The following is an 18300-nucleotide window of genomic DNA, read 5'->3' as shown; positions in this document are numbered from 1 at the left end:
TGTATAAATGTCACTGGCAGGGAAGGGGGATTAACACTAGGGAGTGATCAGGGGGTTAACTGTGTTCCCTAGGTGTGTTCTAACTGTAGGGGGGGTGGGACTGACTAGGGGAAGAGAGAGATCGGTGTTCATAGTTAGTATGAACACATGATCTGTGTCCTCTCCCCTCCTGAAAGAAGCGGGGTTTGTGTGTTTACACACACAGATCCCGGTTCTCTGTCACGAGCGATCGCGGGTGCCCCGGCAGTCATTGCGCCCACCGGGCACTCGCATCGGCTCCAGGCACATGCTGCGTGGGGGCGCCCCTAGTGGCCAAAAGGCGGAGCAACATAAGGTAATGTCATAAAAACTGGTAACGGTAAAACTGCGGTGGCTGGTCGGCAAGCAGTAAAAGCTAAAGGTGGTTCAGCAAAATACTAACACAACAGGGTGATCCTTATTCCAACTCACTGATTTCGGTTTTTGATTCTTTTTTTTTTTTTCTTTTTTTCAGACATGTTGGTGTTATATCCTTCACTTGGATGTTATAAGTTGCACTAGTGAATACAGATGGATAAAACAAAAACTGTGTCTGTCTTGATTTCAGGCTGCAAAGGAACAAAATGTGATATTTTAAAGGGTGATTCTTTTCTATAACCACTGTAGCGTTCAATGGTAACGCGCCTCAAATGCACTGCACTTGAAATGCACTGCACTTTAAACGCACCACACTGATGTGAACTGGCCCTTACACTTGCGTTGTGAAATGGTAAAAAAAAAGGCAGTTTCTCCACAGTTTTAGCTTCCTCCAAAGAAAGGTGGAGCAAAATTAATCACTTGAGTACCGGCTTGTAATACCTTTTACAAGGCCAGTTTTCTGTGCTGTAACAGTTTGTCAATTACTCAGTCATGCAATAGTCTACCCAACATAATTTTATATCATTTTTGAGACAGAGCTTTCTTTTGGTGATATTTAATAACTACAGTTTTTTTTTATTTTTTACTATGTAAAGAAAAAAAAAAAACATTTTGAAACATACTGTCTCCCTCACTTTCCTTTACTTTCCACTTTACTTAAAATAAAGATGTCAAGGCAGTACAAACACCCCAAAAGAACCTCTTTTTGGAAAGAAGACTCCACAAGGTGATCTAATGTTTTACCTTTTTTTTTGGGAAATTAAGAAATATGCTGGTATTAAGGTGATTAAAACATGCAGTTAGGTAATAGTGCAAAGCTTCACTTGCACATATGCAATACTATACTATATGCACCTGCTGGAAAAGAAAAGTTGAAAACCAAAAAAGGTAACTAAAGCAAATAATACAAAATAAAATGTCCACCACTTCATGAACATACAGCAGTAGACTAGTGTTTAAAGCAACTTATGGCAAACAAACATTTCTTGCTGGCTTCGATAGATGAAAGTTACCGTAATTTGCAGTTTCAGGCCACTATACCAGTTCTAGTCCTAGTTTTTGCAAATCTGCCCATTGGACAGTTTGTTGATAATGATTATGTTGGTGCAAGTCATTTTTTTTAACATTTAGATTAATATCTGAAAATATTGTACCTATTGACCAACACATTGGGAAGTTATTAGCAAATTTGACCTAATCTAGCTTGTCTAGAGTGATGACAGCTGCTGCTTGATGGTAAAATACTCAACTTTGGTAAACAATAAAGACTTTTAATGAATGCCCAACATTTAATTATAAAGTCTTATGCCCCATACACACGGTCGGACATTGATCGGACATTCCGACAACAAAATCCTAGGATTTTTTCCGACGGATGTTGGCTCAAACTTGTCTTGCATACACACGGTCACACAAAGTTGACGGAAAATCCGATCGTTCTGAACGCGGTGACATAAAACACGTACGTTGGGACTATAAACGGGGCAGTAGCCAATAGCTTTCATCTCTTTATTTATTCTGAGCATGCGTGGCACTTTGTGCGTCGGATTTGTGTACACACGATCGGAAATTCCGACAACGGATTTTGTTGGCGGAAAATTTTATAGCCTGCTCTCAAACTTTGTGTGTCGGAAAATCCGATGGAAAATGTGTGATGGAGCCTACAAACAGTCGGAATTTCCGACAACAGGGTCCTATCACACATTTTCCGTCGCAAAATCCGACCATGTGTACGGGGCATTAATCTATCCTAGCTATCTGTCTGTATAGAACTTCACAACCTTCCACTTACTTCAAGAACTGCAATGATTTTCAGCCACCACTGTTCCTGTAGTTTGGCTCCCTCTTGTGTCCATTTCTATGTAAAATTCTTGAGCAGATATGTTCTAGTCTTCTAGGTGTATTTTGGTGTTTGATAAATGATACCACAGATACTTATCTGCTTTCTAGAGATATATCTAATAGCCAGCAATATTGGTGTAACACACATACAGAGCTAATACACAGAGATGACTCTTTATTCAATACTTTATTTCTAATCGGTCTGTGTTATGCTCATATCTTGTCCACACTGTGTTCTGAGTTTGATTTTCATTATCAATTATTTATAGAACCATCTGCAGGGGAGAGCATTCCATCATTGAACAGCTGAAGACAGAAAGTGAGTTTTTTTTTTATTTTTTTTTTTTTTTACTTTTTTTTCTCCTTTCTTTTGCATATCAAAATTAATTTTAAAAAATGAATCAAAGTTTCAATATGGTGTTCCAGTTATGTGATATTTTGCTGCTGATAACACTGAGACCTTTTTAAATTACCTTGTACTTTTTGTTTATGGTGATCTTGATGGAAGTATAACTGTCTGTAATTTCAGTACTGCACTAATGTTTATGCTGCTGTCCAGATAATGTCTCTCCTAGGAAATATATACGTGACCACCATTGTGTTATGTAACACCTGCTTTAAATAGCTTACGTGTGAGGTTTTTCTTTTTTTCTTTTTTTTTTTTTTTGCAAAGGTTGATTTGTTGATTTTATAATGAAGTTCAACTATTTAGGCCCATATTCATATACAAAATATTAATTAGCTGTATTAAATAGCCAAACTTCAACCAAACTTTTTATGTCATAATGGAAAGCTATCAGTTTTAACTGTATGTCCAACAAACGCATCTTGACCACTTTTTTTTTTTTTGTTTTTCTTTTCTTTCCCTTTTTTCTGGCATCCATCACCTGGACAGGAAGTGAGGGGAAAACTCTCTCATGAAAGCACAAAAACAGCCATATTCTAACAAGAATTCTAACACTTGGGAAATTTTCCTTTTTATTTCCTGTTTTGTATGAAACATCAGAAGGGGCAATGGGCTGGATTTGGGCTTTCATAAAATCATATTTAGAATATGGCTCTTTAAGTCTTATGTGGCATCTATGTAGTAAAGTAACTGTATGTACAAGTATACATACATTATGCCACAATCTCTAAAATGTAGCAGTCAAAAAATGTTATGGTGCTTCCAAAGGGTAAACAAGTCAAGTTTTGTTTCTTTGTCCACAAGAGTATTTAAAAATCACAACTAATAAAGGATTGTAAAAGCATAGTTTCTTTTTCATACATCATGGGACACAGAGTTAGGCTAATATTCTTTACCTACTGGGTTATGCTCCATCCCCAGGGGAATGTACACTGGTAGACAAAGTCTTAGACAGGAAGTCATCCCCTATATAACCCCTCCCATACAGGAAGTACATCAGTTTTTTACCACTGTCTGCAAGGTGGATGGGCACATTTGTTTGACCTCTCTGAGCTCCAGGTCTCTAGTCCCACAAATGATTCTTAAATGAATCAAGGGATTGACCGATCGGATCCATTTTACACAGGCTCTATATGTTTAGATAAATGGTATCCGAGCCTCGTAAAGAAGAAACAAGATCCTGCAAGGTTTTGCCTGTAATGCGACCTCCTGGCGCTGGACCCTGCAAAGTGGAATCCTGGACACCACAGCACTAAGGCATTCCTGCAGGGTGCTGTACAGGTACAAGGGAATGGACCCTAAACATGAAAAGGGTACCCAGTCCTTGAAGGTCCTCAAGTGACAGAAACCTGCCGTGATGGGTGAAGATTGGGCTCTTAGTTTCTAAGCTGCCCTGTGCCTGGACAGGTAAGTGAAACCCCCTTATTTACTTATTGTGGGGTGTCCCATTGATTGTAACAATCAGTCAAGCTAGCTAGAGGCTGGGCACCTGTGTGCGGTGACCATACGGGGGAGTTTTGGGCTAAATGTGGATGTTTGCAAAGTGTACCTTTTTTTTGCTTGTGTCCGGCTGTTTTTTACCTAAATGATGCGGCCATTTCGCCTCTTGTTTCGCTATGGCGCACATGCATTCGCAAGAGTGCTGCTGTGCTCAACAGTTTGCTTGGCGACCATGGCGCACGCGGCTTCGGCATAGGCGTTTTGGGCACTCAAAGCTGCGAATGCGTCGTAGCCCAATCTGGGCGCATGGAAATTTGCATTATATGCGAATACAGCCGTGCCCATTTGCCGGGACTGCGCACGTGTGTGCGCATGCATGCCCAGAACGTCCCGGCGCACAGCCAGCTTATTTAAGATGTGTATGCCAAGCATGCAGTGCTTCCAGAAGGCAGCTGTGGGACACAGAGCAGGTTTTGAACCAGGCGTTTGCAGCAGTTCATTTCTCCTTACCCGGGTCACGTGAGTCACCAGGTGTTGCTTGGCAGGCTAAGGTGCTTAGCAAGATTGTTGCATAGGGCTTGGTGAGCCTTATTAAAGGGTCTCCCTTCTGAGGTGTGTTAATACTACACCCAGGTACTCCACTTTTTGTGGCTGGTAAATGTCTTCAAAAAAGAGGCACGGGACTGACACTACAGGGAAGGGCACACCTATGTCGTCAGTAGCTCCTGATGACACTAGTCGTATCCCTAGTGTTGTATCCCCTGAAAGACCAGAGGCTTCGGGCAATCTGAGCCGATGCGCCTCTCTGGTATTGTGCCTACAGTCAACGCTGCTGCTTCACCCTTTATTACCAAGGATGAACTGTCCTAGCCGGGTTAGAGCACAGGATTGCTGGGATGATTGCCTCCATCCCACAGGGTGGCAAGAAGCGTGACTGATCCCCCTCCCCTGACCATCTTAGTTTGGAGCAGTAATGGGTTGAAGATGGGAAAGAGCTAAAAGCTCAGGATTCTGTGGAGGTCCTGGAGGATGAGTCTGCTTCTGAGCAATCTGGACAAGAACATATCCAGTTGGTGTCTGCCTCTCAGACACAGAGGCTTTTCTTACTGAGATGGTTCGTTCTGCCTTTAGGTTGCCTCTTGCAGAGGTTACTGAACCCCCTGGTCCTCTTCGGGGTCCCTGAGGCCTCTTCAGGTCACACAGGCTTTCCCCTTACACCCACTGTTGGAACAGGCAGTTTATGCTGATTGGGAACATCCCGACAGAGGAGGGGGGGGTGGTTTGGTGAAGAAAGCAGACGTGTAGAGGCACAGCTCCGGCTACCGAACCGAATCCTAGGTCCGTTTTCCTCCGGACTGGCAACAAAATACTCCCCCACAGCTGTGGGAAAATTTCAAGCTGGAGCACATGGTGAAATACGGGCCGCCCGCACCGCCATCCACCGTGGGACAGCTAGCCCAGTTCAGGTAGCAGGATGGCGCCGGCACACAGGCCGAGCAGCGTGACATGCATTCGTCTCAACTTCACACAGACATCCTGCAGCCTCGGTGAGTGACTCTGCCCCTGCCTTATTTGACACCCAGCCAGATCCATTACAGGCACAGGACTCCTCCCTGAATGCTACAGACAACTCAGGCCCCGGTTCCCCATCCACAGAACCTACACTTGCCACCATAATGCTAGCTATACAGGATTGTAAAGCCTCCCTCACTACACGAATTACATCCATCCGCATGGATTTCTCTTTACTGAAACAAGATGTGCAAAATCTGAGGGACAGAACGGACGTTACAGAGGAACGTATCAGCTCCCTAGAAGATGTAGTGCACCCCTTATCTGTTAATGTGAGAGACCAAATGGGTGAACTGGCAGCCCTCCGCGCAAAAATAGACGATTTGGAATATCGTTCGCGTAGGAACAATCTCCGCTTTGTGGGGTTCCCGAAGCGTGAAGACTGCTCCCACCCCGAAAAATTCCTGTATACCTGGCTGAGGGACATTTTTGGGACAGATGCACCCTCCTTCTCCTATCTTATTGAACATGCACCCCCCCCCCCCCCCCCGAGTCCCCCTCCTTCTGGAGCTCCCCCACGCTCCATAATCGCCCATTGAAGTATAATGGAAACACCATTTCAGTGTACCCTGATTTTTCAGCTGATGTTCAGTGACAATGCATCTCCTTTGCAGCAGTAAAAACACGCTTACGCACAGAAGGCCTCCCCTACGCCATGCTTTTTCCCGCCAAACTGCGCATTATCCATGATGGCAAGGCTCACTTTTACACCAACCCTAAAGAAGCTATGGCGTAGCTAAATGATCGGTATGGTAATGTACCGCAACGCAGAGCAGTTTGATCACAAACCACCGAATGGTGGTTTCACCACCTACCATGTATGTGGGAGGAAAAGGGGCCCATACACCATGTCGCCCACTGTTATTCTCTAATCCTGGGGTGAAGTGCACCCCCCCCCCCCTTTTGTCCTAGTAGTTCCAGAACTAGAACCTTAATATTTATAACCTGTTCAAGTTGAACCAGTTCAGACCAAAACCTTTTCAGTTACTGAAGCCAAATCCATTTTGCTGATTATGTCACTATGTTAATCTATCCTTCCTGCTTCCCTTCAACAGCAAGTGTTGACTATCCTGAAGCCGGACCGCTTCAATGCTGAGGCATTTTTTCCTCATCGCCTGTTTTTGTGGTTTGGGAGCCCCACCAGACACCACAAACCCCCACATCAGTAAGTGGCGAGGCCACGGAACAGTTCTCTCTTCACTTGGTGAAGGTTTTTTTTTTTTTTACCATATTCAGGGATCCAAGGCTCGCTATGTTTGGGATGGCTGAGCGGGGAGGGGGGTACAGGGTTTTTCAAGAACTTGCACTTTTTTACTGTTTTTGGCTGACCTTATTTTTGGCCAGGTTTTTGAACATTTTCTGTTTTTTTGGTCTTTCATATGTATTTATGCTGCTTTAACTTGAATTATGCCTTATACCTGTTATGCCCTGTGCACACGGTCGGATTATCCGATGGAAAATGTGTGATACGACCTTGTTGTCTGAAATTCTGACCGTGTGTAGGCTCCATCACACATTTTCCATCGGATTTTCCGACACACAAAGTTTGAGAGCAGGATATAAAATTTTCCGACAACAAAATCTGTTGTCGGAAATTCCGATCGTGTGTACACAAATCCGACGGACAAAGTGCCACGCATGCTCAGAATAAATAAAGAGATGAAAGCTATTGGCCACTGCCCCGTTTATAGTCCTGACGTACGTGTTTTACGTCACCGCGTTTAGAACGATCGGATTTTCCAACAACTTTGTGTGACCGTGTGTATGCAAGACAAGTTTGAGCCAACATCCGTCAGAAAAAATCCTAGGATTTCGTTGTCGGAATGTCCGAACAAAGTCCGACCGTGTGTACGGGGCATTACTGTGTGTCTCTAGTGGTATATACCCGTGGCTTGGCATGCAACAGTGCGCCTGTGCCACTAGCCCTTGGGATATATACTTTATACCGATTATTGTGCCATGGCTAGATCACTAAAAATAATTTCCTGGAACACTAGGGGACTGAACTCGCCTCAGAAGTGCTCCCTAGTGTTCTCAGTCCTAAAAAGCAACGTCCCCACATTGTCTCCAGGAAACACATTTGGTTGATTCTAAAACAAGGTCCCTCAAGCGGCCCTGGCTGGCTCAATCTTTTCATGCTACTCACATGGCTTACTCCAAAGGGGCCTCAGTTTTACTGGCCAAATCTCCACATGCAGAGGTTGTACAGATAAAAACAGACCCAGAAGGTAGATATGTAGTCCTCGTGATTCAGATTGCCTCTAACATTTTGCCATAAAAAAAAAAAAAAAAAATCTTTTATTGAACAAAAAGAAAAAAGTGTATGCAATAGGTCATCATGATACTCATCAAGCTTAATAAATGAAATTACCTATTGTAGATAGGCAACAGCATCCCTTATAGACATATACATTAATACAAGACAGTGCTATCAGTACCATATACAATAAATTATAGCTATATAATATTCGAATTGAGGTGTGTTCAACTTCATCTGCATTCAGTATATTCATTACACGGGTAGACTGCAGACGGGGGGAATAGAAAATAAAGGTTTTGGATCAACCATACTGAAGTAAATAAGTGGAGGGGGGGGTCCAGAAAGCACAACATGCCTAAGTTTTGTCACATACATGTTTCTGGTGTTTTTAGCCACCTGTCCCAAATCTTATCATACTTAGATGCACATCCCCTGTGAGAGTACATTAGTTTCTTGTATGGCAGAACATTGTTGATTTCTATCAGCCATTGTAAAAATTCTGGTGGAGTAGGTCTCATCCAGATCCTGGCTATGACTTTACGAGCAGAAAAAAATGTTTAGTGTAAAAATATTTTAGTGAATTTATCAAGCTCTGGATCCGGGAAAATTTCAAGGAGACATAGCTTTGGCTGAAGTGTGATGGGGGAGCCCATTTTATCGTGGAGGAACTGTACCACCTGTGCCCAGAAGGCTTGAATTTTAGGGCATTGCCACAGTAGGTGAAAGTAAGTACCTACAGCTTGACTACACATTTGGCAATTGGTAGATTGATTGCTCTTGTATTTGGAGACTCTGAGGGGTGTGAGATACGCTCTGTCTGTTATAAAGATTTGTGTTAAACGATCCAATAACTTAGGGGACACTAGTTTACACATATCCAGAGCATCGCTCCACTCAGCATCCTCCATAGAGTCCACCTCTCCCTCCCACCTGGACTTCAATGCATATGCTGATGTAGTTGCCCGTGGGAGTGTTAGCATGGTGTAAAATTGAGAAATCCATTTCTTAGGGTCGGGACATTTTATGGCTGCCAGTAAAGGGTTATCATTCAAGACAAGGTCATCCAAGGGGAACTGCGCATGAAAGGCATGTCGTAATTGTATATATCTATAAAACATTTGATTTGGCAGTACGAATTCAGTTTTTAAACTATCAAAAGACTTCAATTTTCCACTATGAGTGATGTGAGACAAGTATACTATTCCCCTTGAACTCCACACTTTGTTGTCCTGGATGAGGTTAAATTCTGGTAAGGACGTATTATGCCAAAGATGAGTGCAACTATGAGGTGACATGATATGTAATCTGTCAGGGGCCATCCTCCACACCTTTCTATACTGATATAAGAGAGATCGTCTTTCATTCTTTTGGCCCTCATCACCTCCTCTGCCTGTTTTTCGCCACCAAGGGGTCATGGGTCAGCTGAATCCACTTTGGACAAAGAGAGTAAAGAAATCTATCCCTATCTACTTTGTTGATATGGAAAATTTGTGAAAGTTGGGCTGCAAGGTAATATGCATTAAAATCAGGTAATGCCATTCCAGCAAGATCCGTTGGATGTTTTAATTTATGCCATGGGAGCTTGTGCCTATTGTTGCCCCAGACAAACCGTTTAAGAAGAGTCTCTAGTATTTTGAAATGCTTAATCACCAAGTACACCGGTGAGTGCCAGAGCATGTATAGAATTTTTGGTAACAAGACCATTTTTATAAGATTTATACGGCTTTATCACTCCCAATGGGAGACGGGCCCACGCTTGTGTCTTCTGCTTAAGCATTTCCTGAAGTGGTGTAACATTGAGCAAGGTGTAGTCTGCCGGGTCTCGGGTGGCTCGTATTCCTAAATACTTTATGGTGTCTACCCTCTGTAAGGGAAGCAGGGCCCTATCTCTGGGTGATGGAAGGCTATCGAGTGGGAGTATCTGGGATTTATCCCAATTGATCTGGAGTCCGGAGAATGTGCCAAAGCGCTCTATAAGAGCCAAAGCTAGGGGAAGGGAGTCATCTAAATATAGTAGGGTATCATCAGCATAGGTGCTTCTTTTTTCCACAACCTCCCCCCTCTGTAGGCCTACTATTCCCGGATGTGCCCATAAAGCTATTGCGAATGGCTCTGCCGCCAATGCATATAGCAACGGCGACAGAGGACACCCCTGCCTCGTTCCCCTGGAAAGAGGAAATTGTTCTGAAGGCCACCCATTAGACAGAACCCTCGCCACTGGATCCTGGTAGAGGATCTGGATCCATTTTATGAATCTAGGGCCAAGCCCAAATTTATCCAGACAGATCCATAAGTATCTCTATTCGACTGAGTCGAATGCCTTGGCAGTGTCCAAGGCAACGACTATTCTGGACCCTGAATTGTCATGAGTCAGCTGGAGGTTAATAAACAGTCTCCGGAGATTAAAAGACTTGTTTCTCCCTGGCATGAATCCAGCCTGATCTCCATGAACCAGTGACAGGATAACTGTATTGAGGTGGATAGCAAGAATCTTGGCCAGCATCTTAACATCCACCTGAAGTAGGGAGATGGGACGATAAGACTCTGGGAGATGTGGGTCTTTACCGGGCTTGGGAATTAATACTATTGTAGCTTCCCTCATGGAGGCCGGGAGTGAAGTAGAATAGTAAAGTATCGAACCAGGCAGAACTTCAGCAATGCAGGTTTATTAACAGCTGATAACATACAGGTTTATGTTCAAAGAATTACAAAATACAGGTCTAATTTATACAGTTTCTTACAATGCAAGCATATTAGATATAGGTATTCTTATCCTCTAACCAAATTGAAACAATTGTGAATTGTTCTCACCTTGAACCAGAATGGGTCTTTTCTGCCAATTCTTGGGAACCCGTCACCTGATAGGGACCAGTCAATCGGCCAGTGGTCTGGTCCCCTCACAGAGTTCTGGGTTCCAGCTCGACCAAGTTCGTGAGGGAAATTCACCTGAGACCACATTCTGGAACAAGTTAAGAAGTCTTCTCTGACTCGTACGAGGAGACAAGTTATGAACAGATACTTGCCCATTGGTTCTGACCTCTATGACCCGTGCAATAGGGCAGCATACACAGAGTTCAGCCTTATGAGCTCCTATCTGACTTGTCTGTCTAACAATTGTAGAGCTTGCATTTATATACCCTTTTACAAGTCTTATCTTAATATCTCTCTTACATATGATTGGTCGCTAAGATCTACGTCAATGTAACTAACCATAAATCTGACACCTGTTCTACAACCAGATAAACGTAATTATTCCCAAAATTCCTATATGTTCATTAAAGTGATTTATAACTGGTTTTGTCCAATTTAAAAACACCTGTGTAGAGACAGTCTGGCACCCAGCTGTGTTATCAAGCTCTTCTTATCTTGATAAGATTTAACTAAGTTCAAGATACAGATCTATGACATTTGGGAAAATGAACTTTCAATAACCCCACCAGATGTGTTCTATGTTTCACTATATGTATGTATTTTAACAGTTTTAATGAGGGCACAAGCAGACCTTTGTTTGACCCTGTCAAACTTAATTTAATGTACTGTACATAACTTTAATTATTTCTAAACCACCTGTTTTCTTATCTTTATCTGTCTGATTTATATGCATTTCAGACTTGAGACAATTCTATATTACTTGAATCTATCCTAATGAACTTTCACCCAGTAGACTATCTTAATACATTTTCGAACACCTGTGTACAAGTACTTGTCATAAAGCAGAGGTCATTTAAAGTTCAACACTTAAAAATGAAGACTTTCTAAATCTGGAAAACACAGTATACATTATTAAAGATTAATAATTGTTGCTTTACTTATTGAATAATAATATTGTTAAAACCACTACTATATAATAATATGAATAATAATAATCAATAAAAATATATGCAAATCAATATATATATAATATGAAAATTAATTGGCTAATATGAGATTCTACAACATTTCCCCCCTATTGAGGCTTTACACAAGCCTCACAGCAATTACAATACAGATCACCCACCATGCCCTTCAGAGACCCCATGCACCCGACACTTATCGCATAAATTGTCCAAAAATAAAAACAAATCAGTCCAAAAAATAAAAATAAATAAATCAGTCCAATCAAAAACACTGCATCTTCTTCTGTAGCTGCAAAGTCCTCCATATGTGGCACGGAAAACATAGTTGTCAGTCTCAGTGGCATTGTTATCATTCTTGCCACAAACTTCTTGCAACAGGCAACAGTTACTCAGCAACATCACATCAAGGATAACAGGGAAGAGGAACAATACCTTTAGCGAATGAAAGCCAAGTATGTGGTTCCAGGGAGCATTCAGCAGACTCAGTCCCATAAGGCTCTGCCTTTTCCTGCATAGGTCTTTTAAGCTTAGCCAAGTGCTTGATGTTTTTTGGAGAGATCTCCTTCTTCATCATCATTTGCTGGTCCAGTATCATAGCACAAGCTGCTTTGGATGCTGTAAGGCACAAGTTCAGTTCATACCTGTTCTGCAAAGGTACAAGTCTCAGATGTTTCAGTTCCTCCTTTATTGCATGAAATCCTTCCTTTGTAGCAATTAACATTTGTAACAAGTTGCATCATGTCTTCTGCGATCACCCGATATTTGTCTGGATATAAAATACACTTCAAAATTATAGTTATAAAAATAAAAATAATAGTCAGTGTCAGGATACAATAGGTCTCTGGCAAGTATTTCAGGGCAACCTACAATGGCTCCTACACTCTCATTTTATCTAATAACTTAATTTAGTGTGTTCCTTTTACTTCTACAACATCCACTAACGAAATATACATGTATCTATATAGTTTTATCATAATACAATACTCTTACAATATTAATAATAATTATTAGTATAAATCCCTTGAAGTACATGTTTTCACTACAAAGTATTTTATATAGACTATTCTTTTTACATTTCCCAACCTATACTATTTCCCATACAATAATTGTAAAATTCTTATCATTTCTTAACCTTGACTCCACCTATCAGTCACTATTACCCTGGTCATGTCATACTGTCAATATAGTCAGTCCAGATATTTCATTAGTTTTAATTTTGTAGTCTTCCCACAAAGTTTGCTAAACCCAAAACCATTTCACTTTTTGTCCATCCCTGCACATACTATACTGCAGAATATTATACAATAACAGTCAGCATGGGTCTCTTCTGTCAGTCACTGCTATACTGTCTAAGTTAGTAGCCTACCTCTCCTATGTCTTAAAACATAAATTATAAAACATCATATTAAATAACTCTGCAAATATCAAGATAAATAACATAATGTATCTTATAAAGCATCAATATTATACATTCTTATCGAAAATGTCATACTCATTACATTACACCTCCCCACTTCTTAGTTTTATCATTTTTTGAAAAAAAAAAAAAATTGTTTATAATGATTGAACATTTACTCAAAGTGGAACTCTACTCACAAAAATGTGATAAAATAAGGTTCATTACCAAGAAAAATACATTCCACATTAATTATTATGCTACCATTTTACTGAAGCCCAGAACCTTTGAGCAGCAGTAGAATTTCACGCTGGCAGCAGACTGGCCTCTAGATTCTATTCATTGCAAAAAAAGAGCACAACTGAGCCTGTGTAGAGCAGGGTGGAACAGTGGATTTTAAACAGTATAGGCACTTATTTTTTACTGTGTTTCATAGCTACACCTGCAAAAGGGGTCAGCCTCAAGTAACCCAGCAGGAATTAATTTTCTGACCAAAGTTCCACTTTAAGGTGTTCACAATAACAATACTTATAACATATATAACAAACAAGACAACAGTAAGTCTCTACATACAAAGTATCACATATAATTAATTAGAATTGTCCATTACTGAAATACTTCCAATGTCTTTGTCTGCAATAGTCTCTTGTATGTATTCCACTTGCACTTATGTAAATAACACTCCTGCTAATCTCACTCAGACTTTGACTACTATAGAAACTGAAAATGTCACTGTCACAAATGTGGATTTAAATGGACACTTGAATTGTGAATTCTTCCACTTCCTTTTATGATCTTTAATGTACTTGCAGTCATCAAGAGTTACTGACATACATTCCTTTAGTGGCTTTGACTGGAACAAGAGATCACATCTAAAACAAGGGTCTGTTTAGAAACAAAACTACACCGATTTGGTTATTATATTTATTATTATGAACACTTTATCTCCCACTGTACAGCATGAAGTCTAAGCAACTATGATCTGCCTCTAGAACTCCTAAATTTAGTGACAAATCTATCCAAAGTTTCATATGGCCCAGTAAATTGTATTTGATTTGGTCCACAACAGCCCAAACAACCTATCCACCAATGAATATGAGTGTGGACACAAGGTTCTATTGTCTATGCCAAGCATAGAGCAGAATGGAACTGGTTTTTCGTAAATATGGGTACAATTATCTGATATCAGTGCTGTATACACTCCAATCCTGGGAAAAATTTTCCACATCAGACACTTAGCTGTTGTCTCGTACATTTGCATGACCATTTGAAAAACTTTGATTTACTTTAAAAAGGAGCAGACATTTATTAAAGTATATCTATATCTACAGCTTTGTTCTTTCATTGCGATATAGTCTATATTCAGGCACACAAAATAGACTTTGTAGAACTACATTTTGTGAAACTACATTGTGATTGTTCATAATTAAAAAGAAATCAAAATAAAATTGCATGGTCACTTGCACAGTCTGTTAACTGCTTGCCGACCGCCGGCCGTCAATTGACGGCCAGGCGGCGCAGCTCTCGTTGCGGGCGGGCGTCATATGACGTCCTCGCTTTCCTAGGCCACCAGGGGGCGCGCGCCGGCGGCGGCGATCGCGCGCGCCCGCCGTGTCACTAGGCACCCGGTGCGCGTGCCCGGCGGCCGCGATGTCTGCCGGGCACCCGCAATTACTGGTAACACAGCAGGACCATGGATCTGTGTGTGTAAACACACAGATCCACGGTCCTGTCAGAGGAGAGGAGACCGATGATGTGTTCCCAGTACAGCGGAACACCGATCGGTCTCCTCCCCTAGTGAGTCCCCGCCCCCTACAGTTAGAATCACTCCCTAGCAACACAGTTAACCCCTCGATCACCACCTAGTGTTAACCCCTTCACTGCCTGTCACATTTATACAGTAATCAATGCATTTTTATAGCATGGATCGCTGTATAAATGTGAATGGTCCCAAATATGTGTCAAAAGTGTCCGATGTGTCCGCCGCAATATCGCAGTCACGATAAAAATCGCAGATCGCCGCCATTACCAGTAAAAAAATTTTAAAAAATTAAAATGTTATAAAACTATCCCCTATTTTGTAGACGCTATAACTTTTGCGCAAACCAATCTATATACGCTTATTGCGATTTTTTTTTTTTTACCAAAAATATGTACAAGAATACATATCAGCCTAAACTGAGAAAAAATTTGTTTTAAAGAAAAAAAAATTGGAAATTTATTATCGCCAAAGGTAAAATTTATTGTGTTTTTTTAAAAACTTGTCACTCTTCTTTTGTTTATAGCGCAAAAAATAAAAACCGCAGACGTGATCAAATACCACTAAAAGAAAGCTCTATTTGTGGGGAAAAAATGATAACAATTTCATTTGGGTACAGTGTTGTATGACCGCTCAATTGTCATTCAAAGTGCGACAGCGCTGAAAGCTGAAAAATGGCTTGGGCAGGAAGGGGGCGAAAATGCCCAGTATTGAGGTGGTTAAATCTAAAGAGGTTAAGAAAATGTGCATTACTATGTCCCTTCCTTAAGAATAATTATATACAAATGTTATTGTTAATTAGATCATATTAATGCAGAGTGACCCTAATCCAAAAACTGACTTTGCCACCTGTAGAAGCATAACTAGGAACTTGAATAATAAAAAATCAAAAGGAGTGAAATTTTACAAAGTATAACTTTACATATAAAAACGTGCTGGCTTCTCCTGGAATAAAGAAACAAATGATTTATTTAGGCAAACTAATAATCAACCTGATGATTACTAAATATTGTAATCAGGTAGGACAAAATAAGTTATAGCCAATACCAATAAGGGACCTTGCTCACCAGAACTTACAAGCTAAGATTAAAAATAAGACTCTAATTATCTAATTCACCCCCCTGTATGTGCTACATATAGCACATATAATAAGATGGTAGCACTGTTACCATGCATCACTCTTCACTATTCTTTTTAGAAAATAATAAACAAATATAAATTTGGAGTTCCCTTGTACCAAATAAATAAATCCCATTACTATCTTTGTGATTACTACTAAGTAGGCAAATATATAAAGATGACAGTATACATAATACTGTACAATAAGATAGGGACATGACAAAATAAAGAACAAAAGCTACAAGGGAGAATAAGCACCCTACTTACAAGAGTGATACACTTAAAATAAAATGCACCTTGCACTACTGCAGTCCATAATATAAAAGACAGAATACCTATTATAACCTACAGTTTATATTCTAATAAAAAAATAACAAATGTTTAAGAATAAGAACGTATTCTGAGATTTTATTTTATTTATTTATTTTTATGGTCAGCTCATCCAGTGTCTGTCTAAAGGCACCAGACATAACTCCCCTAAATGTGCCTCTTTCATCTTAGTACAGAGTATTGAGATGACCTGTCACAAAGGTGATTTAATGTAGTTGTTGCACATACGTGCAGACAGCTATTTCTAAAATGGTGACTATACTTTTCTGCTCTCCTACACTCATACTGAAAGAAATACATGATCTTGCTTAACATGTAAAACCTACAACTGTAAAATGTTTTTAAGCATGACATTAATTACATTAGCAACATTGAATTTATCTACAGATATTTTCCTTCCAGAAGCAGTATGCTGGATACAAAAAAATATGGGAGAACTTTGTGTCGTAAATTACTTAAAACAAACAACTTTCTTTTTTCTACAGTTTAAATAACTTCTAACTCCCTCAGCTCATTCGTGGTGCTATCTAGCTGAGGTACATATTCAATAGATTATAAAAAACATTAATGAATCGTGCCTTCCACACACACACTCACTGCCAATAACATTTAGAACTTTGACGCTAAAGTCAATCAGTCACCATAGATGTATCAATCCCTAGCCTCTCCACGAAAGACACATACAATCATTCACATAGGGATTCATTTTACACCTCATACACAAAAAAAACACACACACACACATTTAACTCCTATAAATATAAATCCTCCTATCAAATACTAATACCAAGTGTCACAAAATCAAAGATATGACACAGAAAGTTCTTATTGTATTTGTATGGAGGATACATACCATTTCCCTATTCATCATACACTATGCAGAATTCAGCATCAGTTACATACTTCTTACAATTCACTCATAGAACTAACACACAGGGTCCTTCCACACCAACATTTTTACAACCACTACAGACTTATTCTAACCTAATTTGGGAGATGATCAGTCTCCCTCACACATACAATATTCCCTAACAGTCTACGAAGATTACAAAGAAATTAACTTACATTTGTGAACATTCATTAACAAAATGTCATTATCTTCTGTTTTCTATATAGCAATACACAGTCACTCCACCTAGCAAAGTATGCATACACATGAACACAAATTCCTGACTATATATAAATATACAAATATTCACAGAATATTAAAACTGACAGCTTAGTTAGTAATTACCTATGGACAGCAGTGCTCAGAGTAAAGCCAAAAGCCAATAGGCACCGTACGCGCATACGTCTCCTTACCAAAAGGCTTGTCTTAAGACACGAAAAACCGCCAAGCCCTGCTTGCCACGGCGATCAGGAATGTCTCAACCCGATCTTAACTCAGTACATAGACCATTATAACAGATACATCTAAACACATACACTTATTACAAAGATAATACATACCTTTTAACTTTGTTAACAAATGGAGCTCCAAAACCTTCACCTTATTTACCTGTCAGGACTTACCTTTCCTGACATTTCTAAACTCATGAGTATTATTTTACACCACAAAGGTACCTTTTTCTACTAGTAGCTACATATCAGTACTGTTTTTGTTTTTTAACTTAGGCTTTCTAGGGATCTGATAACCCCAAAGCCTTCTCCTGATTGATTACCAATCCAGGAAACCAACATGCATGTTAACGCAGGTTCTCCAGGGGTCTTTAAGGCCCCAAAACCTCATCCAGACTTAAATTCGCAGTCCAGGGAATCAACGTGCATGTTAACATAGGTTCTCCAGGGGTCCTAAATCCCCAAAACCTCTTCCTGATTAATTTTTGCAGTCCAGGGAACCAACATGCATGTTAAACCTAGGTTTACATAGAGAGTAATTAACCCTCTACAGGGGTACCCCTTCGGAAAAGAAAGAATTGAAAGAAAAGAAAAAGAGAAAAAAAA

At 40.2% G+C, this 18300-nt stretch overlaps 1 protein-coding gene across 2 annotated transcripts in view; it reads left to right on the top strand.

Annotated features, from left to right (window-relative positions):
- The window catches only part of PLD1 (phospholipase D1), a 240044-nt gene that overhangs the window by 174682 nt on the left and 47062 nt on the right, over positions 1–18300 (top strand). For both annotated transcript variants that reach the window (XM_073626226.1, XM_073626227.1), the window contains exon 22: positions 2508–2557. In XM_073626226.1, the coding sequence (XP_073482327.1) occupies positions 2508–2557 (50 nt within the window). The remainder of the gene's footprint in view (positions 1–2507; positions 2558–18300) is intronic.

The sequence above is a fragment of the Aquarana catesbeiana genome, linkage group LG04, assembly GCF_042186555.1.
Source record: "Aquarana catesbeiana isolate 2022-GZ linkage group LG04, ASM4218655v1, whole genome shotgun sequence".
In the NCBI taxonomy this organism is placed as follows: Eukaryota; Metazoa; Chordata; class Amphibia; order Anura; family Ranidae; genus Aquarana; species Aquarana catesbeiana.
The sequence above is the reverse complement of the archived record's forward strand: the minus strand, read 5'-3'. Positions and strand labels throughout refer to the sequence as shown.